The sequence below is a fragment of the Colletotrichum truncatum genome (genome assembly GCF_014235925.2).
Source record: "Colletotrichum truncatum strain CMES1059 chromosome Unknown Contig_0002, whole genome shotgun sequence".
Taxonomy (NCBI): Eukaryota; Fungi; Ascomycota; class Sordariomycetes; order Glomerellales; family Glomerellaceae; genus Colletotrichum; species Colletotrichum truncatum.
In genome coordinates, this window is record NW_027222399.1 from 276514 (window position 1) to 302242 (window position 25729).

Genomic DNA, 25729 nt, shown 5'->3' on the forward strand with positions numbered 1-25729 from the left:
TTTTGCGCAAACTGTTCCTTGCTAGTGTTCAATTAGGATTGAAACGTAGTTGTCAATAGGAATTGTATCCGTGGCAAAAGGTTATTAATCCATCGTCCGCAAAATGAATATGCAAATCGCAATATGTGTTAGCATTGTACTTGAAAGTCCTCACTTTATTTGTTTTGATGCTCGCTCAATTTCAGCGAGAACTGTTCTGAATCTTCTCGATACCTTACCATGACACAATGTTACCTATGATCACGGGCATGATTAACAATGGGACATATGCTTGTCCTGATTCAAAATCGCTTTTGACTGATTCGTAGGTCTCTAACAATGGCGAATATGCATCCATTAGAAAGTAGCACCTAGTCAATCTATGAATGAGAAGTTGAGACAATGAATAAAGTTGCAGGTAAATGTGCTGGCTTTTCAGCTCATCGCTGTTCCAATAGAGACCGGAAGCAACATGGAAGCCTTGTTCTTCCCTCAGCATGACAGTGGCTAATCAGCACATGCCCCAGGCTGAATGGCGCTGAAGATGATTTGCAGCTAGCGCTATAGCAGTAGAATGCCATTCGACATACGCAACATGTTGGCATGCAAGAAAGCAGCTCATGCTACACGTAACTTGTTGTATCCGAGAAGCAGGAAAAGCTGTGATGTTGATTTTGGGCACGTAGAATGCTAGAATATGATGCCTGCTATGAAAGACTTTTCCTCGAGACCTGTATCGTACACATGCTTATATTTCTTAAGCTTTTGTAACAGTATGCGATGGTGCTGGCTTTGCGTCAATTCTAGAAATATTTACTTGTTTCTTGAAGGGCAATGCTGATAAATTTCGGCGATACATATGCTGCAATATGGGTTAATTTTATTAAACATGACGCAGTTAAGTGGGAGCCTACCAAAGCTGCTGAGACAACAGCCAGTGCCTCAGAGGTTTGTTTGTCCTGGTCTATAAAGTAACCCCAAGTGACGTGGTTGTTCTCCGTGCATGTAGCTAGTACGCATGTTTTCCCTTGGAAATTATCGGCACTGAGCTGTTGGGTATTGCAAATTTCTGCAGCAGCATTGCTGTCCTTCATGAAGTGGAGGCCCCTGATGACAGCAGATGGGATGTTGGATCCCGACCCATTGATCCGGATAGTCGCGCTATCCGCAGTATTCAATATACCCTCAACACTCTGAATAGTTCCATTGGTTGCAATTTTGATGCTGCCGATGCGGGTTGCTGTACTGTGGTTCCCTGTGGCCGAAAGTGCGTAACTAGCGATGAACAGGTTTACAACCTCCTGATGAGTGATTTCTCGAGCCAAAGCCTCGCACATCATTTGCACCCGACGACCGAAATCAACTTGAAGATCAACGGGCAGGTCTAGCCCCCACCTTCGATTCAATATCCAGGTGGCAGCTGCCTTACCGCTTTGCGAATTCACGCGAATGATCTGGTCGAGCGGAATTCCTAGGTCCTCTGGATCAAGGGGAAGATAGGGAATGTCCCAAATGGGTCTTTCGCCACTTTCAAGGGCCTCAGATCGCCAATTTAACCCTTTTCGAATGATATTCTGATGGCTCCCGCTGAAGGCTTGTAGAGCAAATTCGCCAGCATATGGTGCCCGCGAAGATACACTCAAGCCGGTCAGCCTCTCAAACTTACGCTTGATCTCTGAAAGATTGGAAAAGTCAAGCCCAGGGTTGATTCCCCTGGAGTACAGATTTAACGCCAAAGTTACCAAGTCGACATTGCCACATCTCTCGCCATTACCAAAGAGGCAACCTTCAACCATACCAGCACCGGCCAGCATGCCTAACTCAGCAGTGGCCACGCCGCACCCGCGGTCGTTATGAGGATGTAAAGAGATTCTGATCTTTCCAGGCTCAGATAGAGAAGCTTGAAATAGTTCAACCTGATCTGCAAACACATTGGGTGTGGCTACCTCCGTGCTGGTAGCCAGGACAACAACCAACGGGTCCTCGTTGGTCGGTCCCCAGGCTTCCTTGACAGCTTCTGTAATCAAGACAGCAAATTCATGATCGGCCTCGTTGTATGCTTCGAGCCCGAACGCCAGTGTCCAGTCTGTTACGGCGGCAGATTCATGATTGTCTTTGGTGATTGATCGTAAAAATCGCACTGACCTCACCGCCTGCTCAACAGCTTGCTCTCGCGTGAACCCCTGGTATCTGAGTTGCTTATCGCTGGTACATATATAGGTACAAATTGAAGCTCGCTTGGCTCCACGGAGTGCTTCAACTGTGCGGGCTAAGAAGTCTTCACGAGTTGGTGACAGACCCCGTATTCGCACGTTTTCTGGCACAGCGTTGGGTGTTTCAATAAGACGACGAGTAAAATCGAACTCAATCTGTGAAGCAGCTGGGAAGCTGACTTCAATTTCCGTATAGCCAATGGAAACAAGCATTTGAAAATATTCCCATTTTTGCTCAACAGTCTGATAGCGTTTGTTAGTACACTGACTGAACAGCCTTAGGGAGTATGAAAAATGGCGGTCCTACCAGTGGGTTAATCAGTGATTGATTGCCGTCTCGAAGATCCGTTGATAGCCATATTGGAGGTTTTTCTAACGTTCTGTTCGGCCACTTCCTGTTTGGATTGTTGAAGTGTAGAAACCCTGCGTACTTATTTTGGGGATCAGGAAGCCTGCGCCACAAGTAAGCACATGTGCTGTTTCCAACGGCTGAACACCTCAAATCCCATTTGGAATATTCAGTTTTCAGAGGTACTGGAAGAAAGCATACATTTTGAAGCTTCCACGTGTTTGCGTGTCTATTTGCAAATGTGAACTTCTGAGAACAAGAAAAGATGGGTTACTTGTTCATAGGGCTGACGAAGAAGCTTTTGCGTATGAACGTACATTCATTCGTGGTTTGTCTGGTGCTTATATGGTGTTAACCACTATGCCCTGCAAACCTTAAATGGCTGAAGCTGATTCAGTTTCTGGTTGCATTTTCTCATCTTCCGTACTAGGAAAGTTTAAACTGTGCAACCTCACAGTGCGCACCATGGACAGCACGCCGGGTCCAAGGAGCCACGAGCCTAGGAGTCGCTGGCTGAAGACCGGACCAAAATGCCGCCAAGGGGGAAGTCGACCCAATCATCGGTTTCCTCAGAATGCCGTGGTACATAAACGTCGTCGACCCACTGCAGATGAAACCTTTGGATACCCTTCACAACATGATGTCTTGTTCATTTTTCATGACTAGTGTCTCTGAACTCTATTTGCCTGTCTAGTTCTGCCGGGCTCTCTGTTAGACATGTCAACCTCGAAAGCTTCTTTCGACAAGGTTGTTTTAAATATAAGGCACGAGTCAGGCCGACTGGAATCCCCTGAACAGTGGTATTGGAACTCAATCTGGTCACAGGGAAGTGCGATTTCAATGGGATTTCAGTTCTTCTTGGTTATTGAGATTATTGGCGAATTCAGCGATTAGTCTGAATACTACTAAGCTATCATGAAATTTCCTTGCCTCTTAAGTATAAATCTTTCACATGGTACAACTGTATTTTGGCCATTCAAGTATACAGTCGATACAACTGCAGTCTTTTATGTCTCTCTTCATTCTCCAAGCTCTGTCCGTTTTCATGTAGACAAGCCCGTCCTTGCTATCAGATACCGTCCCCATAATTATTCAATTTGTTACATAGGCCCCGAAGCCTCTTTTACAAGAAGGTCAAACTTTTCACAGTTATTGATTGGTCTCATTCGCTCCTACTAACAATTTACATCTGGAACTCAAGGCACTCGAAGACTCTCTTATACGTGTTCAATCAGTTTTACCTACATGCATTAACACGTGTAATGATCAAGAACCAATAAAGTTTCTCTTACTCTCGAGTCCCTTCTTTTAGAATTGATACTCATTTGATATGTGCAAGTTTCGACAGAGAAACCATAGTTTCTACTTTGTTTTCATTGTTCACTCTCCATAGTCTACAATCAAATTGACGCCTTCCCTAGAGGATCATCTAGATTGAGGATTTCTAGTTGCGTGGCGAAAGGACCAATCCAGTCAAAACTGCAGGCCGGTTTTAACCAGTAAGCCACAAGTGTTATATGTGCCAGCCTATAATTGGAGGCAGCTAACTCTGATCTGAAAGTCTCGGAGTAACACTCGGGAGGCCACAGCGCGTGGAGACGTATAGCTATTTGAATTTTTTTCTTAAGAGAGCCTAGGGTCTTTGAGTCGTATAACTGTCAAAGAAGCGATTACCTTTTGGCGACAATTCATGTGGCTTTGTAATGACAATTAATTGCCTCTAAATACCTCTGATCTTGCGTTGGAACAGAGGGCTACTTTCTGTTTCATTTGAATTAATGGTATAAATCGAATCATAGAGCTTTTGTTCTATGGACACAGAACCGTGGATTTTGTCTTTCCAAAACCCTTTATTGCAAAAAATATCCCAGAAATGTGGCGCAGTCTGATATTTGACATTGTGATGAATGATTGCAAAGAGAGGCTCCGCTCTACTACGGTGCTGGATAAATGGGTAACGCGCGTTGGCGATGCTGCATGTTAATATAGACGATAGGAAATGGGCATCTAGGTTATTGCGATTTCGGTGTCACCAGTTCTTCCTAGCTGCATAAACGACGTCACTGCGACAATTGAATTTGGACAACCCCTCACCCAATTGCCCCTCATAACTACCTTAACAGTAGGCCAGGTGTCTTTCGCCCCAAGTCTTCGAGCCATGCCAAAGCAAGCTCTACAAGGACTATTGAATACGCTAATATATCCAATTTACGGAAGCAAACAACTCCAGAGTTAGAAATCGCGAGGGAAAAGCTAGCATTGAAGACGTCGACAGTATCAAGCCTCACGCCTCAGGTAATAAACAAATCTAGTCGAACCAACAACAACAGGATCTGGAGCCCACTGTTTCACGTTCTGAATCATTTACATTAAAATGGAGAGAGGTAAATCTCAATATACAACAAAGTAAATTGCTAATGGATCTGACCCTTCTCTAAGTTATTGAGATCGGAGGCGTTCGCGTTCGAATTGCACCGACAGCCGAGGACGAGGAAGGACTCCAATCCTTCAACGAACTCATTGAAAAACTGAAAAACAACGCAGCCGTACCTCAAATTAATCAACGAGTTTCTGAAGCACCTCGACACGTTCAAATCTTACTTTCAGTTGACTTTGATGCGGTGGCTGGCTGGCTGGGCACAGGGCAGCATCCTCGCAACTGCCTTGCAGACTATTCCTCAGGCTTTTTTGCAGGACATGTCGGTGTCGGTCGCCTTTTGAGTGTTTTCAAGCGTCTTGGGGTGGCTGATAAGATAACTTGGTTCATTCCCGGGCATTCTATGGAGACTTTCCCAGCCGAAACCAAGTCCATTGTCCAGTCTGGGGCAGAGATCGCGTTACATGGATATTCTCATGAAGACGCCACGAAGCTCGACGCGCAGCAGGAGGAGGACGTCTTCGACAAGTGCATTACTCTGGCACAGTCTCTGACTGGTAAACGCCCGGTGGGATACAGAGCTCCTGTGTATCGACTTAGTCAGCAGACGGTCAATCTGCTTGAGAAGAAAGGCTTCCTATACGATTCTTCTCTAAGTTGGCATGATTCTCAGTTGCATCAGCTCAGCAAGGGACCTTCTCCTGTACCAGTTGACTATTCACAGCCTGCACATACTTGGATGCACCCATGTGCCCCATCTCAGCCATCTACTGTGGTTGGGGTGCCTACTGGCTGGTATATGGAGGATATGACACCTCTACAATACCTCCCGAACATTGAGAATTCGCACGGTTATGTGCCAGCTCAGTCTATTGTTAAGATGTGGCAAGATCGTTTCAACTGGCTTTGGAAGCATGGCCCTGATGGTAATGGGCTAGGGGATTTTGTATTCCCGCTCGTATTGCACCCTGACACTTCAGGAATGGCACATATCATTGGGTCTATCGAAAATATGGTGCAGTGGCTGAAGAGTTGGGGTTCTGAAGTGGAATTTGTAACCTATGAAGCGGCTGCGAGGTCCTTTTTGAAGCGACAGATGGAGAAAAGTGATGCTTAGATGTCTACAAGGCAGTATTTCTATTCTAGCTGTCGAATCAAGCTACACATTATCTCGTTTTAACAGTTTGTGTTGTACAAACTAAGTATCTCAGAGAACCAGAACCAATGAAGTTCATGAAACCAATAACGGGCGAAAACCAGCAGCAAGGGCAAAACGTGCAGGGCGAGGGCCTGCATGACAACGCGCAAATATGCACGGATGAAGTAAAAGCGTGCCAAAGTATTACGCAGTGACCAGGCACCCCAGCAGTAAGTGCGTAATACGAAGCGGATGATTTGTCCGCCTCGTTGTGTTTAAACTTTATGGCACGCTTTTCGATGAGACTGTGGAACATAAAGCATTCGCTGGGATGCACCCTAATTCTTGAAAGTATCCAACCAACATAATCACAAATTCCACTCCCAAATACTAAGTCATCAACAATCGTCGCGGATATGGCAGAGGAAAGCTTTCGAGTTCGGCTCCAAGAGGTTCTAACAACCACCCGAAATGTCCTCCTAAACGACAACTGGGCAACTAAAGGTAGGTGTCTCAGATTGCCAATTGCTAAGACAGAAATTGGTGAATTAAAAAGAGCTTAGATGAACAATCGAACCCTATTGCGACTCTATGTTCTCTAGAAACTTATCTTAAACAGACTGGCAAGAATGTCGAGGCTTGTGCCATCGCAGAAGTTATTAATATTGCCACTTCCTCCCCAGATTATGGGGGCATGGGCTTGTCTCGGAACGAAATATTGTCGGCTAAAGACGGCGACGAGCTAATTCTACTAACATCAGCATGTAAGAGGATTGTTCCCTTGTCTTGGAGAAAATCATATACAACCTTATCATCATCACCGTGTGCTGATCTCTGATGATATTCTTCCAATAGGGCTTGAGTCTTTGAACTCGGCTGAGAGACGCGGTGGGCCAATTGTTCCCTTGGCCAGCCGCCCCGCGACTCGGCGTCCAATGAATGTAACAGAGAAAATATTTGCGTTGCACGATGTGGACCAGCCGGGCTGGGTTCGTACCGGTGATATTATTAGGGTCTCTGTTGACTGGGTCATGGCCAGTGAGGCAACATGGCACGTAAGTTCAATGGAGTTACCAGCAAATTCTACCATGTCTAACGGCCAATAGGGCATGCTTCAAGCATACAATAAGTTGGGAGACCCTGGAATATTCTCAAACTCGAGATTTTGGTTGGCCGGCGACCATGTCGTCGACCCTAGAATCATGGATACGCCGCTCGTGCAAAAGCTCGTTGGTGAAATGGACTTCGCGCGGAAAAGGTTTAAAATGACAGAATTCCAAGGACACAACTACACCATCATGCATACTGAGTTTTACCGAGAACGTGCGCAGCCTGGACAAATCATCATCGGCTCAGACTCTCATACCTGCAGTGCTGGGGCCAATGGATGTCTTGCTGTTGGCTTGGGTGCCACCGAAGTGACAATGGCACTTGTTACGGGGGAAATATGGTTTAAGGTTCCTGAGGTGGTTGAAATACATCTTGTTGGGAAGCCACAAAGGGGAGTTGGTGGCAAAGATATCATTCTTTACATTCTGCAGCAACTAAAGCGCAACACTGTGGCAGCTGATCGTGTTGTCGAGTACACTGGGCCTGGCTGTCGATGGCTCAGCCCTGACGCCCGTTTTGCTATTGCCAACATGACTACAGTAAGAAAATCCATGCTCCATACTGCTGCCAAGGTGCTTACTTGTGCGTCAGGAATTTGGAGGCATTACAGGCATATTCGTTCCCGACGAAGTCACGAAGAATTTTATTGACTCCCGTAAAACAGCTCGCCATAAAACGACATCTTACTACTTTAAACCAGACGAGGGCTGTTCTTATGTCGAGTCTCATATTATTGACATCTCCAAGGCCCAGCCATTTGTGGCCCGTTATCCTCGACCGGATGACGTTGTCCCTGTATCAGAGCTAGCTGGCACTCAGCTTGATGGGGTTTTCATCGGAGCATGCACAACCGCAGAGGAAGACCTTATCATGGGTGCTCTCGTGCTCCAGGCCGGCTTGGATGCAGGTAAAAAGCCAGTTGCGAGAGGTAACCGGCGAGTTGTGCCTGGCAGCCGTCCTATTGCTGACTACCTGCGGAACTCGGGACTTGCTGATATCTACGAGCGTGCTGGTTTCTCCATTGGCGTCCCAGGGTGCAGCTACTGTGTGGGTATGGGTGCAGATATGGCTAAGCCGGGCGAGGTTTGGCTGAGTAGCCAGAATCGAAATTTCGAAAATCGAATGGGAAAAGGTGAGTAATCTTGAGAACAATCAGTATTATTATTTGAAACTAATCGCCCGTATTTTAGGGGCTATTGGAAGCTTAGCATCTGCAGCCACGGTGGCCGCATCGTCATTCGACATGTTTGTGACCTCCCCGTCAGAACTTGTTGATGCTATTGCAGATGAGCGCTGGAACTCCATTAAGGGTAAAGGTTCTCTTCCAGAAGGTTCACTCGCCCAACCTCAATGGGTGGAACCACCAGGCCATGATTATAATGAAGAGGGAGAAGCGCGACATACCCAGGGCTCTGGATCAATCGGTGAGAACTCTGGAGTCGATGGGTCAAGTTCCAGATCTGGCATTATTAAAAGCAAAGTTTTCCGGATGGGAGACTTTGTCGATACCGACGCAGTAAGTGTCGTCTCTCCGCGGGTTGTGTGGTAGGATGGTCTTGCTGATGAATCCAATCGGGTAGCTTGCGCCGGCCCAGTATCTTCTTGTTTCAAAGAACAACGAAGAACTAGGTACCCATTGTCTGGAACATACAATCCCTGAATTTCGTCAAAAGGTTCAAGAAGGCCACCAGGTGGTTGTTGCCGGTAAAGCATTTGGATGCGGATCTAGCCGCCAGGAGTCAGTGCAGTCTTTGCTTGGTAGGTATCAACTCACCCCAAAAGGCTAAATATTTAGCTTCGGATAAAACCGATACATTTAAATACTGCTCGGAATTTTGACAAATGGAGAGCTAATTAAACCTTAGGTGCTGGGGTAAAGTGTGTGATAGCAGAGAGTTTTGCATTCATCTATAGTCGAAACCAGCCATCTCTGGGCCTTTGGGGCTTTGTTATCGATGATCCCCAATTCTATGAGAAGGAAACAATGGGAAAGGATATTGAAATTGACCTAGACAACAATCTTCTGACCATAGATAGGGTAAACTTCGGGTTTCAGCTTTCCCAACTCGAGAAGAAACTTACTAAGCTTGGAGGATTGACAAATGCTTTCAACCAGTTTGGAAAGAGAGTTTACGACGTCTTGACTGGACAGAAATCTCCAGAAAAAGGACTTACGAAAGAATTGAAGCCTAAACCGACCAATGATGTAATGGCCTGGTGAGTTCTTGGATTCTTCAACATATAAGAACAGCATGTAAGGCCTAGGATCAAGCAGCGGGGATATGAATCAAGAGAAATATATTTAAATCAAAGGAGTGTCCAAGAGCATGTAGTCTACTTATTTTCGGTGTATCAATTCAATCCTTTCACGCCTAGCTTGACAGCTTCCAACGACGTAGCTGATGCTTCGGAGTGCGTCTTGAACTTTCTGGTCGGCATCTTTTGCTCAAACATGTGGTTGATCTCAACATACGGCCGACACTTCATCTCCAGAGTCTCGAGTAAGATGGTAAAAACACGAAAACACACAAGCCTGCGAAGATAAATCCAATCTTCCCACCAAGGTTCGTTCCGTCTCTGTCGAAGAGAGAGGGAATCACGAACTGGAACACCCATTTGAAAAGGGCATTAGAAAACCAAGCGATTGTCTGTGACTGAGCTCTGAACCGCGTAGATGCCGCTTCAGTGTTTACAGCGGGCCAGGCGGCACCGACGCCGTAGCAAATCCGTTGGACTTTGAACCGTTCCCGAAATCACATTCCATCTTTGCCGTTTGTGAATAGTCCTGTAGGATATAATTGTTGTACCTTACTACTTGGTCGTGCCATCTTTCTACAAGCTTTAATGCTCGATCTACGCCAGCCAATTACCATTTTCGTCTTCGTATCCCATATCAACGTACGTCCAGCCCTGTTGCGTCTTAACGCCATCGATGATCATATGCTGCGATTCAATGTTGTTAGAGAACCGCTCTCTTCGGATCGTCTTGTGAGCCTCATTGATCTTGTTCATTTCCTCGTCGGTAAGTGTGACTAATCGAATGTTCTCCTCGATGCGAGACTTGTTCGCGCTCTTTGGGATAATCGTAGTGCCTCGCTGAACAGCCCAAGAGAGAGAAACAACGCCAGGGGAGCATTGATGTGCCTTTGCAATACTCGTGAACAGCTCGTGGGTAAGAATCTCATTTTGCGTAGCACGCGAGCCGCCCAGGGTGCTGTTCATGTCAGAAACTTTCACTTAACATTGTAGAGATGAATGGGAAACTCACCTCCATCCCATAACATGAATGCCTTTCTCCTGGCAGTAAGGCACCAGCTTTAGGTTTGGGTTGAATGCATGCATCTCGACCTGGTTTATGGCTGGCACGATCTTTGCCTCAGCAAGCAGCTCATCCATCACCTTGGGCATGAAGTTGCTGACGCCGATGGTCCTGCATTTTTCGCCGACAAGAGACTCCATCAACTTCCAGGTCTCAATAAACGTTGGGCTCTCCCACTTCCTCAGAACTTTCTTTTCAGGGGCTGGAGTCGTAGCCCAGGGCCAGTGCATGAGGAAGACATCGATGTAATCAAGGCCAAGAGTATCTAGCGAGATTTGCAACGCAGCCGCCGGGTCATGATGCCACTCTCCCCAGAACTTTGTTACAACGATGATCTCGGAACGAGGGACACCACTATTATGAATAGCCTTGCCCACGATGTCTTCGACTCCGTAAAGCTGTGCTGTGTCGATGAGGCGATATCCCACCTTGAGAGCGTGGATGATGGACTCTTCTAGTGCTTTGGCATCATCTGTGCCTCGGCTGCCTAAGCATAATCAGTAAGAGGCACATGTTACTCCAGCCAGGTCAGCTACAACATACCCTGCCAGGTACCAAGACCAACAGCCGGGAAATCAAGGCCTAGTTTGTGTCAATTTGGTATTCTCTGTTTCTGGCTTTAGCGAGCTCACCGTTGTTGAGTTTGAAAGTTTTTGTGCAAATAGGCGGCGCCATGGCTTCACAAAAACCAAATGGTATGCTGTAAATTATTTAGTCTTGTTGTTGAGCTGTTTATCACTTCCAACGTTGGTTTTGCTTCTTCTGTGCGTGACTTTTATTGCGGGAAAAAAGATGTGGGTTTGAATGACGTCATTGCCGGATGCGGTGCTTACAACACAGTGAGCTCAAGTTCAACGTAGGTAAGGTAAAAAGACGAAGCTGAAACATGGGTCGAAGACAAAATTGGTTCAAGACTTTAGCGAGATGTGATATTCAGGTACTGTCAACCATCATAGGTAACTAAAAGATCCATATATACATTCCTTTGTCCCTGAAAGTAGGAAATTGACAATAGCATCCCTGTTTCCTTTGAGAGCACCATAACACTCTGTTTGCTGACATACAAACTTCACCTCTCGGACGGTATGACTGCCACGAAATTGAAGCGTCTATGGTAATCTCAGTATCAGTCATGCAGGGCATCCTAAGACAAGGTTTGAGCTGTTAGACGTTGGTACAGGCCTTTCACAGGACTAATTGATTGCAGATAACTGCGCACATGATTATTGAATACCTAGTCTCTCTAAGCCCACATTTATAGGTTCATCATAAGCTAACCCTAAACATGATCTCCTGTGTCATTATAGTAAAGTCGAGCTTGTCGTGATTCTGATGGTTTCAGTTTCCAACAATTAAAGCCCAATGCCCATGCTGTTTTTAAATGCGGAGCCCATCTTCCAAAGGAGCCGCATGTCGCCCAGCATCGACTCTGCGGACGCAAAACCTTTCTCAGCAATGCTCATTACTAAGTTCTCAACTCTCTTTTGGTCCTCTGGCTTTTTAACCTCGAATGCAACACCCATTAAGATAGGCAAGTAGCTCCAGGACTCAAGACCAGCCACAGGGGCTCTTCGTTCGAATCTTTCGAGAATAGCCAAACCATATGTCTCTAGGTCCGGAAGGTCGAGGATAGCCGGCACATCCTCGCCAATAAGTTTCCAGATTGGGTCCGAAAACGTTCGCGTAAGAGCCATGTGTGCGAAGCGATAATACACATCTCTCAAGTAGCTGAAATCTCCTCCCTCCAAAGCTTCGTCGTCCTCGTCTGAAGCACGAAGTACATCTAAAACAGTCGTGATTTTATATGAACTCTCGATGATTTCTTCCGCAACTTTTAAAAGCCCAGCCTCAGAAAGCGCATGTCGGAGTTCTTCTTTAGTTACATCACCAATCTTATTTTGGAGGCTCGCTGCTGTATGTCGGGACTCTCTCACAAATCTCGTAGCTCTGTAAGCATGGTAAGCAAGCTTTGTTCGGGCAGCTTACACGCTCCGGAATGCATATTCTTACTTGTGATGGCACCTTGCAAAATATGCCACCCATTTGCAATAGTGGTGTAGTATGGCAGCATTAGCGCGGACTTGGCTGATGCTAGAGTCGATATCTACAAATGGCGAGGGATCGTAAAGATCACTACCAGCTAGAAATGTATCCTGGCGCAATATCAAGGCACTGTAAGCTTTTAAAAGTGAGAAGTTCATGAGAAGACCTCGGTCGAAGTAGAGAAACGGCGTGCGTCGTTCTTCGCCAAGCTGTCCTCTTATCTTGTCCGACAGCTTGTTCAAGACGGCCTCAAAAAGGCACCATGAACGCGCCACCATGAGCTTATAATGGCCTAGTCAGAAAAGTACTACGACAAGCATAAGATTCATCTACATGTTAATTTTACGTACCTCCATGTAGGCGAGTAGATTCCCAAACAAAAGAGTAAGATGCTGATCTTCATATTCCGGAGAAGTGAGCATATCCAAGTATCCATTCAATCTTGGGCGGTCTTGGGCGGCTAACGCGGCCGCAGCCGCTTGCCAGCTAGACAGGTCAGATTGCCTTTCATATTCCAAAAGTATGTTCCCAATAGTGGTTACAATAGCTCTAATGGGTATCGAACTTTTTAGGTATGTCTTCATAAATGAGAGCGTGAAAACGTCGGTAATAGGCGATGATAGGTCACCGACAAATAAGAAAAATGCATCTGTGATTTTGCACGGCAGAGGCTCTAGACCAACGAGGTTCAAGTCAGAATAGCGAGGAGAGGCGACATTTGAACTGGTGTTTCTTGGGGATGAATGATTGCTTGATGAAGCTCTGGACGAAGATGACCGAGACTGGTGTCTCAAGCGATGTTGCCTACAGTCGCACTGCCAATCCGATCAATATGACTTTTGATCTTGAACGAATTTTGACCTTACTAACCATTGACCATGACTGCTGGCAAGAAAGGCATCGCCTTCCAGCGACAGTCTTTCGCTCACGATGCTCGCCGGGCTTCTGTATCCTATATCCGTTTGTTTTCATTCTTGCAGCCTCACCCCAGAATCTAAACAAGAGTTAGCCGTCCATGGGATTTTTATATACGAGGGAAGTGGCCAGCCAATAGCTGCAGACTCCAGCCAATGTGGCAGGCTGCCGAAAGCTTAAGCTCATCGGCACCCTCGCCAATGATGGAAGATGAGTCGTACGGCCAGAGGTCAGAGCTGTGGGTGTTTTTCCCCAGAGATATGGAGCGGGGAATCCCACGTGAGCACCGAAGATCTTCTTACCTTCAAGGGCTCCAGAATCGGAAAGTCAATCGTCGTTGGTTTGACTGAAAGTCATCGGCGTGAGCATGGTAATGAAGGCCCGGGCACCAAAAAAAGGAATGCAAAAATAAGGGTGGTAGGGATTACTATGAGCATTGAGTGCTACAAAACCACATTTAAATTCTTTCATCTCACCTGCCTGTGCGGGGACACAAGCCTTGACCTTTCGAAACAGTAATAAAGGTTCGATGTGTAAGTTTAGCTCAGTCCATCCCTAATTCGTACGATGGCTTTCTTAGTCCAGGATCGTGCATCCTGCGCCTTTGTCTTCATCGGCGCCACATCAGATCGATCACACGCCCATCAGCAAATTTAGTTATATTTCAATATTCAGCTTTCGATTTCATTGGGCACAGCGAGGTAAATGTAAGCTCAGAGACTAGCAGTAGCAATAGGTGTTTGATACACTTTTACCAGGTCCTATAAAAATCTGCAGCAGGTAATTCCTTGACAACGACACCGTACAGTTGCAATGCCCTGGGATCGAATTGAGCTAGTGTATAGGCTAAGGCATTTGAGAGATGGTGGCACTGCCATCTTTTCAGTTACCTGGCGGTGGCAGACGTTTGCACCATCTTTAAAACATCCATACTAGGTATCAAACCATCGCGTAAATAAGCAAGGTTTAAGCTGCGGGTTCTCCCAGTTGGTCTCAATAGCCTTCTGATCTTTCTAGTCATTTCGAAGAACATCAGCAACGTCATGTGCCTACCCCCCCTTTGCCTCATGTACCAAGGCAGTATTGTGAAACATTGTGCCTCCATTTGAAAGAATCAGAAGGTCACAGTTTCGTCTGATCAGGAGAGAGGGTGTGATAATTCCTGTTTCACATGCTGGATGTCATTCTGTTTGAAATCCTTCCAATTCATTCGATCAAGGTCTAACTTCTCGGTTTAAATAATCAGCTTCTTGCACAATACCCAGTAAGGCAAGATGGACCCTGCCGTAGCTGGTCCATACAACGGACGATAAACCATTCCTCTGTCACTACAGGGAAGATGCAAGAATAGCTGTAGCCTCAGAAGTAGTGCTAGTTGTATGACCGATTGCAATTATACGAAGTTCTCGCCAGGCCATGCATTTTGCATGGGTCTAGTCGACGAGAGTTGAAGATGCTAGATCGTTAACCTGGCTTTACTCAGGCACAATACCTTATCTTGCACAAGCTGGCTCAAAAAGGAAGCCGCCATGGCAGTTTAACATGCAAGCTGGAAAAGTATCCTATCACTCAAGACCCCTGCGCAGTTTGTACAGCCGTACCTCACGACCTAGCAGTAGTTGCATCGCCAGCGAGATTCTCAAACAGTGCCCTTGCCCCTATCCTTCTCCTCTCGCTCTTCCAGCCCGTACTCCGTTTCCAGCTCCTTGCGCAACTTGATCTCCTTTTCGAAAAAGCTCAATACAAAAGCCAAAGCCCCAATGGAAATGCCAATCATAAACACTTTCTTCAATGCTTTCGAAAACACGTCAATAATCTGATCCCTCACCGGCGACGGGAAACTCTCAACAAAAGCCTTGGTCGCGCTCGCGTATGCGTCTCCGCGAGTTAGAATCTCCCTGGCCGCCGCGTCGTCGACCTCTGCAGCATACGAAGATATATACGAGTTGAAGATAGCGGCAGGGATAGCTACGCCCCAGACATTTCCGAGACTCCGGATAAACGACCAACTCGCCGTCGCAGAGGCCTGGTCCGTTTCGTTCAGACCAGCTTGAAAGGCCGGCAGAAGCGTGTTCAGGAGCATCCCCGAGCCTATTGCAGGCACAACCTGCACCAGAACCCACACCGCAAGGTTGCTGTGGCGATCTAGCAACGTCCAGAGGCCGAATCCGACAACCATCAGCGCGAAGCCGGTGATGTGGAGGGCCTTATACCGGCCCCACTTCGATAGGATCACTGCCGAAACGGCTGCTCCCGGGATGCCAATCAAGGTGATGGGCAGGAGCTGCACGCCTGACCTCGCAGGTGACGAGAGTTGCACAGCCTGGAAGTACAGAGGTAGGAAGAAGAATGCCCAGTAGACTGCCGCCGAATTGAGAAACGTCGTCACATACACGACTGCGGAGGTCCGGTTCATAAATAGGCGGAGTGGCATTACCGGCTCCGGGACCAGTCCCGACCCCTCGAACGCACAAAAGCCGGCGAGACCTGCTATACTTAAGATGAGAGGTACGAGGATGCGGTATGAAGACCAGGGGTATACCGCCCCTGCCCATGTGAGCGCGATTAGGACGGACACCGTGGAGGCAATGAGGATTCCGTTGCCTATGAAATCGATCCGACGAAGTTTATCGGCAACGACGGTGGTTCGATCCCACTTGACGTGGAGGAACAACCAGAGTAGAACAAGAGAGATGCCGCCGATTGGAAGGTTGATGTAGAATACCTGAATTTGTGAGCTTTGCGCCCCCCGTACACGAACAAATATGAGAGACTGACCCATCGCCAAGACGTATTCTGTACGATAATGCCACCCACAAACGGCCCAATAGCCGTTCCGACACCGTAAATAACCAAGATGACGGCAATGTAGTTTCCCCTTTCCCTGAGAGGGACGAGGTCGAAAATGATTACGTCGACAATCATGTTGATGCCGCCGCTGCCGGCCCCCTGAATGGCGCGGCCGGCAATCAACATCGCGGGGCTATTCGCGCCGCCGCAGATACCGCTTCCGAGGGTAAACAGAGCTACGATGAAAAGCGTTAGGTACCTGCGGCCGAACAAGTTTGAAAGCTGTCCGAAAAGAGGCTGGACGGCGGCACTAGAAGAACCACAGGTTAGCAAAACCTATCTTTCCTGGGGGGGGGGGGGGGGGGGTTAACTAGAACGGCGAGTTACCCTGTGAGGAAAAAGCTGTTGGCAACCCAGACATAGCTGCTTCCGAATTCCAACTTCTCGACAATTGTTGGTAGCGATGTGACGATTACGGTGTTCTCCAACGACGCCAAGAGAGAGGTGATGCAGAGCGCAAACAAGATAGCCCAGAATCGGTAGTCCTTCTTGTATGACTTCGAGGGCGCCGCGCCAGAAATATCAACTTCCTTTTCGCCTTTCTCGTTAACGCTGGAACTTGTCGCTTCCGCAGGCAAGATAACTGATTCCGGGGGTTCTTTCTGAACATCAGCTGCTGCTACATTCGCTGGAGGCTCCATTGTGGGAGTCCGGTCATATTAGGTCTACAATGGAGGTGACTGATTCTTGTATTCGGAATGGATTACTCATGGTCGATTCCCTTTTCCTACGCTGTCGCATGCGCATATTTATCGTAGTTCTCATTAGGAGGGTTTCCAAAGACACCCACTGACTAAGCTGCTGACGGCGGGCAAAATTGGACTCCCAGGCTAAGATTCGGAGGCTTTTCTGGCATGCAGGTCACCAGAGCCCGATTGGATGACCAAGTTTTGCCGATTCAACCTGACTGATGCTTTGGGGCAGATTAACCATCCCAGATAGGTCTCTCGTAAACATGGTCGTCCTTGAGGCATGGGTGATTTGCTATCAAACGCAATCAATGGCCTATCAAATTAACACAAGCTAGCAACTGATCTTCCCTTCTACACACTCAAGTTGAGCAAGACTGGTTTTGTCAACAATCACTTAAAGATATTTGCTGTACCCGTAGTTTGGATACTGCCCGACGTCGACGTCGTACCCATTGTACGCATATGAAATCGCAGGCCCAGAAGTGACTCCTACAAAGCCGCCACCAACGATGGCATCTTCCTCAATGGGATCAACCAGTTGGCCCCCTTTTACGCGATTTGCAAGCTCCGTCAGTTCCCTAAGCAGCACACTAGCCGCGATGACCCGGAAGCTATGTATTGGAGGCGTGCGTTCGTCGGCGGCATTTCCCTCCTGTAGCAAGTCCGCCATAAAACAGGCGTACGACATTTCCAGTGCCTCTCTGTTTGTTTCTAGTCTTCGATCTATACCATCTCCATCCTCTCGAGAACCGGGAGCTTGGCTATAATCGGAGTCGACCGCCGAAGTTCCAAGGCCGCCTTGACCCGCGCGTCGCGGCCTCTGACGTATCTGCGCCACAAGCCACTCGCAAAGACGATCAAACGCTACCTTGAGCTTCTTAGAATTGTCTTTTTGCCGCCGGGTCTGTGAGCCAGACCTATTGAAGATGCTGCCACAAAAGACTTCGACTTCAGTCAACGGCTTCATGTAGCTCTCCGAGTATTCAACCATGAAGTTGGAAATGGTGTCTTCATATCTTTTAACTCTGTCAGTGAGACGGTATCAGAAAAAAAGGCAACCCTTACATGTCACGAAGTCTTTTTGCGTCATCTCGCTTCGTCTTCCATGACACTCTCCCTTCGCTATAGACATCAACCTTGCGCTGTATAAGACCAGCTAGTTGACTCCATACTGATGGCCCTGACTTCGAAACGATTGTGCGAATGTCTTCATCCCATATCTTTTTCTCGTCCACATTGCGGAAGAGTACTCCCAGTATTTTCTCAGATTTGTAATACGAATAACTAGGACCACTCATATCTTCATCGTCATCGGATGCTTCATTGTCATCGTCCATGAGTTCTATTTGTTCTCGATCATATAAGCGTGCAGGCGGTGCGGGAGCGAAACTGGGCAGTCTGTAAGTGAACGTGTAACAGCTCAGGGTATGGTCTTACAAGTCAGGCCGCGCTCGTCCAGCTTTTGGAATTTCACTTGGATTGACAGGAATACCAGTTTTCGAGAAGTCAACAGCCGTTGAGTGCATTTCGGCAAGTTTGAGACAGTCTGGACTAAAAGTTCCTTTGGGGTTTTGGTCTGCCAAGATCAAGTGCCTATTCGCAATTGAACCTAACACATCCGACTTCATGAAGTCTACAAACCAATTGGCCATATCTATTGTTTGCACTTGTCTGCCAAGAGATGGAGGGACCACTCGAGCATAATCGGCAGCAGGTGAAACATACTTGGGTATAGCGTCTGGATCCCAAATAATATTATAAAGATCACCATCTAGATCTCCGCCACTGAGTTGGCTGGGAAGGTCGCGGCATCCATGCTGGCTGAAAACGATGCAGTTTCTGAGGTTCCGTAGAGGATGGTCCCGCGGTGGTGTTCGCATTTGAGCGACCTGGATGTCGCCAGGATGCAGAGCCGGTGAACGCGTGACAAGGACGGCGCCGTCTCTCAGGGAGTCCCCAATGACAGGCTTGCTACGACGCCGAGGCATGTCATAGCAGACATACACTTCACCTTCGCCCAAAAACCCTGTCTCGTCCATTATTCCAAAGAGGGTGACACCCTGGGGAACCGGGATCCTCGCTTTGTGCTTGAGCAGTCTTAGCTCTCGGAGAACGGTGGATTCTACGACGGTGCGTAGAAAGTCATCTTGGCGGTAGTCAATTTCGTATCTGTCAAGACTGCGGATCAAAGCTGGGAGGAAGCAGTTCAGACCTATGCCCTGCATGTGCAAAAATGTACCGGTATTGTAAGGCTTGGCCGTCACAGCCCGCAGCTGATCAAGCTCCAACTTTTGCAACCGACGGAAAAACTGTTCTGTGACACCAAGATCTTCCATGATCTTGATCATCTGGCGATTCAAAACCAACTTGAGTGGTTTCGAGGCTGTGTCGCAGATTTCGAGGTTTTCGACGTCCTTGCTTGGGAACTTTTCCATAGATTCTTTCCGAATACACATTACACGCCCCGAGAGTCTTGAATCCAAGGAGAGCATGCCTTTGACGCCACCCCAGCGAATCTGGAGACATGTTGGATTCGAATGTTTTTGCGGAAGGTGAGACCAAATCAGTTCGAGGGCCTCTTGTGATATTGTTCCTACTCCATCGCTGAAAACACGCTCGATTTGACCCCTTGTAAACTTGACGTCGGGTACGGCTCTCCACCCAATATCATTTTCAGTGAGGGAGACAAATGAAGGGGTTTCTGAAAAGGCTTGTCCGATTCGAGCTGCGCACTTGGCTGGGATTTGAATTTGTTCGAAATCGCCAAGGGATCGGATAATCTTTGCGCAGAATTGTAGTGTACCGCTGTCATCAACAAAGGGCGCGGCAAACCAGACAGAATGGGACCTTAACGATGAATGAGAAAAGCCCAAGAACTTGTAAACACGCCCGGCAACCGGAATACCCTTTGTAAGCACGGCTGTGAAACGTTGGAAAATTTCATCGTTCGAGATCTTTGGGTTGAATAACAGATTGGTGCCGTCTTCATCGCAAAATTGAACTCTCATAAAGTAGTCCGTGTGCTTGGAAAATTTGCGCAAAACTCGGTTTGATGAGTCCAATTCTGGTCCATGGAGTGTGATTCTTGTCGGTGTCACTGTGGCCTTGAAAATAGGTACATGATGATCGAGCGTCTCTGTGCGGAACAAACTATCTCTGTAGTCGGCCTCATCTTGAATGCGATCCTCCATCTCGAGCAGGGAACTGAATATCCCCGCAGCATCCAGTGACTGAGGGTCGGTGTCGTGGACGGGAAACGGTAAGCTGTCTCGATACCCGTCCCGCAGATTCCGTATGGTATTCTCGGAAAGCGGTTCGGGCTGCTTGGCTGCCTTCGTCTTCTTGAAAAGTAACTCGATTTTGATAACCAACTCAAAAGCGACAAAAGGGTGTAGAAAGTTATTCCATACCAAAGATTGTACGAGGAACAGAAGGCGAAACGGCAAACTTCTGTTCGCGCCTATAGTAGAAATGTGGTCGTAAAACAGTTCCCATGTCGTTTGGTAGTCGTGTGTTTTTGGTTTAGGATTCTGATCATGGGCGATGTGAGAATGTGCGATGTTAAACATACTCCTCTTTTCCAGAATTTTCAGCTTGCGATGGTAATCCGGATCAACCACTCTGATTTGGTATACCAAACAGCTGCCGGCGTATGTGGCATGGGCTGGGTCGTCCGGGATACTGGTACAACGTAAAAATTGTTTCTGTTGGTGATAAGGATGTCCATACAGCATCTGAGTGGAAAGTAGTTCAAGAGGCGATTTTTCCTTGTAGAAACGTGGGGGCTCTGTTAACACAACAGTAAAGGTGCAAGAGGTCGAGGAATTGATCATGGCAAAGATGGAGGAGTAGGGGATCTCAATCTTGGTAACTTCTCCGACGTTCAAGACCAAAAGCCTCTTGCCAAATTTAGCATGACCCCTAGAGAACAAGCAGTGTTGTTCGACAAAAGTCAATTCCTGAGCCTCGTTTCGGAAAGAGTTGTGACCGCATTTCAATTCTCTAATTGAAAACACGATGGGACTGTTATTGGCACGGGAATCAGGCTGATTGCATTTTTTTGCTTGATCTCCAAAGCCGTCACGAAGACGTTTGATCTCGAAAGGGTCTGGGTCCCTCTTGCTCTTAGAGGCATAGACTGGGATGTTCATCAGATGAAGGTTAGCCTTATCTCTGGACCTTTTGTTCCTCATGTTGCTGGGAAACAAGACAGGAGGAGTATTTGGCGCCTGGTTGAAGATTGAGATTGTGGGGTCTGAGAGCGGCTGCTTGCCATGACGGGAAAGGAAATCGACACCATCCTTCGGGTTTAGGAAGATAACCCATCCGATATCTTTTCTGTTCTTGGACAGGAAACAAGACCAGTCGGTGATGCCCAAAGCGTTCATATATGGCCTCAGCTGGTGACCCAGAGTACGGTCTGTCAACGGTTGGGGAAGATTGGCTAGAAATACTTCCATGGTGGTGAGTTTGTTGGTACCTTTCCGAATGAAGGCAGTTTTGATATTATAGGTACACTATAGTAAAGATATGTCTATTGAGGACGGGCATTTTGGAAGCTACTGAAGAAAATGTCCTAGATCGATAGCATAGAACACAAGCGTACTTTTGTTGGTTTATAAGGCTAAAGTTGAAGTTCAAACCAGAACCTGAGCTGCGTGAGTGCACATATGTGGACGTCACCACAGAGAAGCTCATGGAAGCTTGGGAAAGCAGTTTGGGCTCCAACGGAAGCTTCACTGTTTGATTAGCTGCACGTCTGTTTGTCCATCTGCGTTGTCCTTGCTGATGAGGCTGGCTTCAGATGCTGTACCGCTTGAAAAAGGTTAGTCTGTCGGTTTCATGTGGGGACAAGGATCCACCTTCCCCATAAAAATGAGCTCCCGTCCAACCAACAATCAACCCCCTGCAGAAGGCACGACACCCTTTGGGCGGTTTGGGCTGTGCCTTTCCGATATGAGGCAAGAAGCACCCGTACCTTGACGGAGATGCACCTGCCCACTCGATTGCTGTAATGCTAATGATGGCTGTGGAAGGACCGTTTGCCTGATGAGTAAATCGCAATGGCAGGAAAGAACATGGGACTGCAAGGCTTTACCTGGGACGGACGGCACTTTCCCTCAGCGTCAAATATAGGGTACAAGGAGCACGGGCAATTGAATTTCCTTGTGTTTGGCACTTTTCTTCCCCTTTTCAATGTGCTCACCCGTTTAAAGTTGGCCAAAACTAGACATGCAACAACACCAAGATTGAGCCAAGAGATGACCTGCGATGATTACAATCAATTGTCAAAAAAGAAGAAAAGAAGCATTCCAATTCCACTCATCTTTGTTTTCCACGCCACGACGCAGCCAAAAATCCATCTTCCGAGTCAGCATTCAATACAAAACGCGACCGACATCGCTGCACCTCTCAGGAAAAATCATCAATCGCATTAGTCGATCTAAAATGTGGTGGCAGAATGCTTTTCCGCCCACGTCCTGAATATTTATTCAGGCGACCCAGGGTTTCTGCTGCCCCTCCTCCGCAGAGAACATCACTAACGCCAGTACCCCAATCATTAGCTGTAATCATAAGGCGGTTGGCCGTTGATTGATTAGCTGAACCGAAACTTTATCTCCAACTACCAATTGAACGGAAGGTTTATCCATCATCTGAGCCGAAAGTTTATCCTTTGTCACTGCACCCACCACCTGGTATGACCACAGGTGCCGTACTATCATCCCGAAGCTCAGGACCCTCCCCCCAAAATTGACCCCGCGTTCGTCATTTGCCCCACTCTCGCTCCAGCAACCGCACCGAAGTCGCCGTTGAAGATAGATTCTCGACGATTCCTAAATACTCGTCGTCAATTCCTTTCTGTCCAAGCTTGAGGTGAAGCACCAGATTAATTGGTACTGAAGCAAACACAATGGCGAACCCGGGAATGCTCTACGTTACTATGCAGCCGAAGCCTGAATTGGCTATCGAGCAGTTCCACGAGTGGTACAACAACGAGCACGGCCCAACCCGTCTGCGTCTTCCCCAAATCTTCACCAACGGCCTGCGATACCAGGCCAATGACGGCCAAGAACCGACCTTCCTCGCGACCTACGACGTTACCTCCATGTCCCACTTGGAGACTCCTACATATACCACTCTTCGCGCTAACCGTTCTTCCCGCGAGGCTGAGACCATTGGCCAGGTCGACGTGACGAGATACTTCTTCGACTTGGTAATCGAGCGCAAGGCCCCTTTGTTCCTGCCAATTGAGCAACTCTCCGACAAGGAGGCTGAGGGGCTGGAGCTTGTTGCTGTTCAGACCACTCTTCACGACGAGTCTGGGGAGGCAGAGCTTAAGAAGTGGTACGAGGAGGAGCACATCGACATGCTGTCCAAGGTTCCTGGCTGGCTGAGGACGAGGGTCGTCAAGGTCTCTAGTCTCGGCGACGGCGCCGGTTCCAAGACGACCTTCTTTGCCCTCCACGACTACGCTCGTCAAAACGGATTGGGAGGTCCTGAGCACAAGGCTTCCATGTCTACGAAATGGGGCGGCGAGATCGTGTCCAAGTATGTCAAGGACAAGAGCCGCCGCACCTACAAGCTCTTCTACGTCTTTGGCCCGGCGCCCCGTGATTTGTCCAACTTGGCAAAGCTACCAGCTTCTACTGCTAGCTGGACCTCGCCGGATGGCAAGACGAAGACTGTTCCTGGACCCAATGAAGTCATCAGCTCATATATCACGGCAGAGGACAACCTTTCCATCCCCTACAGGCTTGAGGGCAACCCCTCACCTGACGCACCGACAGTTGCCTTCAGCAACTCCTTGTTGACGTCGTTGCACATGTGGGATTCTCTTGTTGAAATCATCAAGCAGAAGCGCCCTGATCTGCGCATCTTGCGTTACGACACTCGAGGTCGGCATGCGATCCCCAATCCCCCAGTGCCTGCGACATTGGATCTGCTGGCGTCTGATCTGCGCACCGTCCTCGACGCTCTCCGCATTCCCAAGCTGCACGCACTTATCGGCGTATCAATGGGAGGTGCAACCACTACCAACTTTGCACTCAAATATCCCAATCGGTTGAAGAAGTTTATCGCGTGCGACTTCAACGTAACATCGAGTGCTGCCAATACTCAGGCGTGGAAGGACCGCATTGCAGTGGCTGAGGAGGACAGTGGAGCTGGCATCGCGAAGCTGGCGCAGCAGACGGTGGGTCGGTGGTTCCACCCCGCAACGATGGAAAAGGAGAATCTCGTCAAATCAATGACGGATATGGTGGCCACCAACGACGTGGTCGGTTTTAAATACAGTTGCCAGGCGCTGTGGGATTATGACCTCAAGCCGGCATTGAGTTCTTGCCAAGTGCCGGGCTTGCTCGTCGTCGGAGACGGTGACGGCAAAGGCGCCCTCGTCAAGGCAATGGACGGCTTTAAGGGCTTGGTGGGCGAAAATGGTGTCGAATTAAAGATTGTGCCCAACGCTGGTCATCTTCCAATGTGGGAAGACCATGCGGCATTTTGGGAAGCAATTCAGGAGTTCCTCTAGAAAAGCAACTACCGCCGAACGCATCCCAGGTTTGGTTAAACAATTCAGAGTTTGTTGCAAATAATGTCTGTTGTTAAGTGTGGGTGGGAGGGAAACGTGATGTGATCGATCGACCATGATGTGCCGGCTCTCCAACCGAACAAAGATGTTCCTTGCGGATTAGGCCTGGGCGGCCCAGGCCCATACACACCGCCGTTGTCATCATGTTGAGCGGCCAGGCGTCGAGCCCGTACGTGGTCAGGAAGGCTTGACGATAACAGAAGTTTATTTAAAACATGTGCTAACCCCAGAAGAGTCAACGCCAGGGGGTTACGATTTGCGCCGTTAGGGACTTTGGTTTAAGCGACAACAGCCCTGCAAGTGCAGTGGCAGTCAGGGATGTCGCACAGTAACGCCGTCAGCTAGCATGGTGTCGCCAACCAGCATGGTGCAGGAGGTGGCCTCATGTACTTCGTACACTACCATGAATCACGGCAAGATGGGGGAACCCGAAAGCTACCTGTAAGCGACCAGCGCGAGAGCTGACACCCTGATTGAAGGGTGTCTGTCTTATCTGGGTTGTGATGATCCAATGCTGACTGACGGTTAACAACAGCCGCCGGTGACTGGCTGCGGGAATGCAGGCCCGTTTCATCGAAAGTGCCCTCGGACGAGACGCTGAAGGGATGATGAGATGAAAATCACAATTGACCAAGTCTCGGCGCATAAAGAAGAAACGGTTTGGCGGCTGTCGTGTTCATCTCGACTACAGCATTGACGCAAGGAATTGCCCGATAGAATATCAATAATTACCGGGGCCCATGGAAAGGGGAACAATAACGGGAAAGAGAAAAAAAAAAAAACCATTAAAAACGTGGGCGGCAAGTGTGGATCAATAATCCAGGGGTAACGGAATATGGAGTCCAGCACCACACCTTCATCACGGTGTTGGACCGAACTGAGACTTATTCTTCTTCGTTGGTCAGTTGATGAATGGTTGGGAAGAAGAATTAGGTGGGTAAATGGGTAACGGCACGGCACAAACGGGTATCGAATATCGTCACCAACTGCTTGACACTAAGGAAGAAGAAAGTAAAGAGGAGGTAAATACTTTCGATGCTAGAGCAGTGAGCTGACATGGTTACAGGCCAAAAAAAAGAAAAAAAAAAAAAAGGGCGAGGCACTGGCGTGGGCAGGATAGTGACAGTAACGGGTATATGCCCCTTGGCGTAAGCAT

The 25729-nt window shown here is 48.0% G+C and overlaps 8 protein-coding genes across 8 annotated transcripts; 3 read left to right on the forward strand and 5 right to left on the reverse strand.

The window, feature by feature from the left end:
• Positions 1-782: 782 nt before the first annotated feature.
• CTRU02_203028 (2-isopropylmalate synthase) lies at positions 783-2405 on the reverse strand (the record flags this gene model as incomplete). Its single annotated transcript, XM_070204129.1, has 1 exon — positions 783-2405. The coding sequence occupies one exon, from the start codon at positions 2403-2405 to the stop codon at positions 783-785; it is 1623 nt and encodes a 540-aa protein (XP_070061892.1).
• A 2510-nt stretch (positions 2406-4915) lies between these two features.
• CTRU02_203029 (uncharacterized protein) lies at positions 4916-6035 on the forward strand (the record flags this gene model as incomplete). Its single annotated transcript, XM_036731386.1, has 2 exons — positions 4916-4925; positions 4981-6035. 2 exons carry the CDS (start codon positions 4916-4918, stop codon positions 6033-6035), a joined length of 1065 nt encoding a protein of 354 aa, XP_036576821.1.
• A 437-nt stretch (positions 6036-6472) lies between these two features.
• On the forward strand, positions 6473-9387 carry CTRU02_203030 (3-isopropylmalate dehydratase large subunit 2; the record flags this gene model as incomplete). The annotated part of the gene is made up of 8 exons (XM_036731385.1): positions 6473-6584; positions 6620-6820; positions 6912-7111; positions 7163-7705; positions 7758-8298; positions 8357-8682; positions 8747-8924; positions 9032-9387. 8 exons carry the CDS (start codon positions 6473-6475, stop codon positions 9385-9387), a joined length of 2457 nt encoding a protein of 818 aa, XP_036576820.1.
• A 632-nt stretch (positions 9388-10019) lies between these two features.
• Positions 10020-11160, reverse strand: CTRU02_203031 (putative aldo/keto reductase; the record flags this gene model as incomplete). Its single annotated transcript, XM_036731384.1, has 4 exons — positions 10020-10380; positions 10435-10983; positions 11022-11067; positions 11118-11160. The coding sequence occupies 4 exons, from the start codon at positions 11158-11160 to the stop codon at positions 10020-10022; spliced, it is 999 nt and encodes a 332-aa protein (XP_036576819.1).
• Positions 11161-11837: 677 nt separating this feature from the next.
• On the reverse strand, positions 11838-13500 carry CTRU02_203032 (uncharacterized protein; the record flags this gene model as incomplete). Its single annotated transcript, XM_070204130.1, has 4 exons — positions 11838-12432; positions 12496-12809; positions 12879-13343; positions 13399-13500. The coding sequence occupies 4 exons, from the start codon at positions 13498-13500 to the stop codon at positions 11838-11840; spliced, it is 1476 nt and encodes a 491-aa protein (XP_070061893.1).
• Positions 13501-15082: 1582 nt separating this feature from the next.
• Positions 15083-16934, reverse strand: CTRU02_203033 (multidrug resistance protein fnx1; the record flags this gene model as incomplete). The annotated part of the gene is made up of 3 exons (XM_036731382.1): positions 15083-16168; positions 16222-16543; positions 16621-16934. 3 exons carry the CDS (start codon positions 16932-16934, stop codon positions 15083-15085), a joined length of 1722 nt encoding a protein of 573 aa, XP_036576817.1.
• A 445-nt stretch (positions 16935-17379) lies between these two features.
• On the reverse strand, positions 17380-21445 carry CTRU02_203034 (RNA-dependent RNA polymerase; the record flags this gene model as incomplete). Its single annotated transcript, XM_036731381.1, has 3 exons — positions 17380-18001; positions 18051-18374; positions 18423-21445. The coding sequence occupies 3 exons, from the start codon at positions 21443-21445 to the stop codon at positions 17380-17382; spliced, it is 3969 nt and encodes a 1322-aa protein (XP_036576816.1).
• Positions 21446-22896: 1451 nt separating this feature from the next.
• Positions 22897-24513, forward strand: CTRU02_203035 (3-oxoadipate enol-lactonase 2; the record flags this gene model as incomplete). The annotated part of the gene is made up of 1 exon (XM_036731380.1): positions 22897-24513. One exon carries the CDS (start codon positions 22897-22899, stop codon positions 24511-24513), a length of 1617 nt encoding a protein of 538 aa, XP_036576815.1.
• Positions 24514-25729: the final 1216 nt, after the last annotated feature.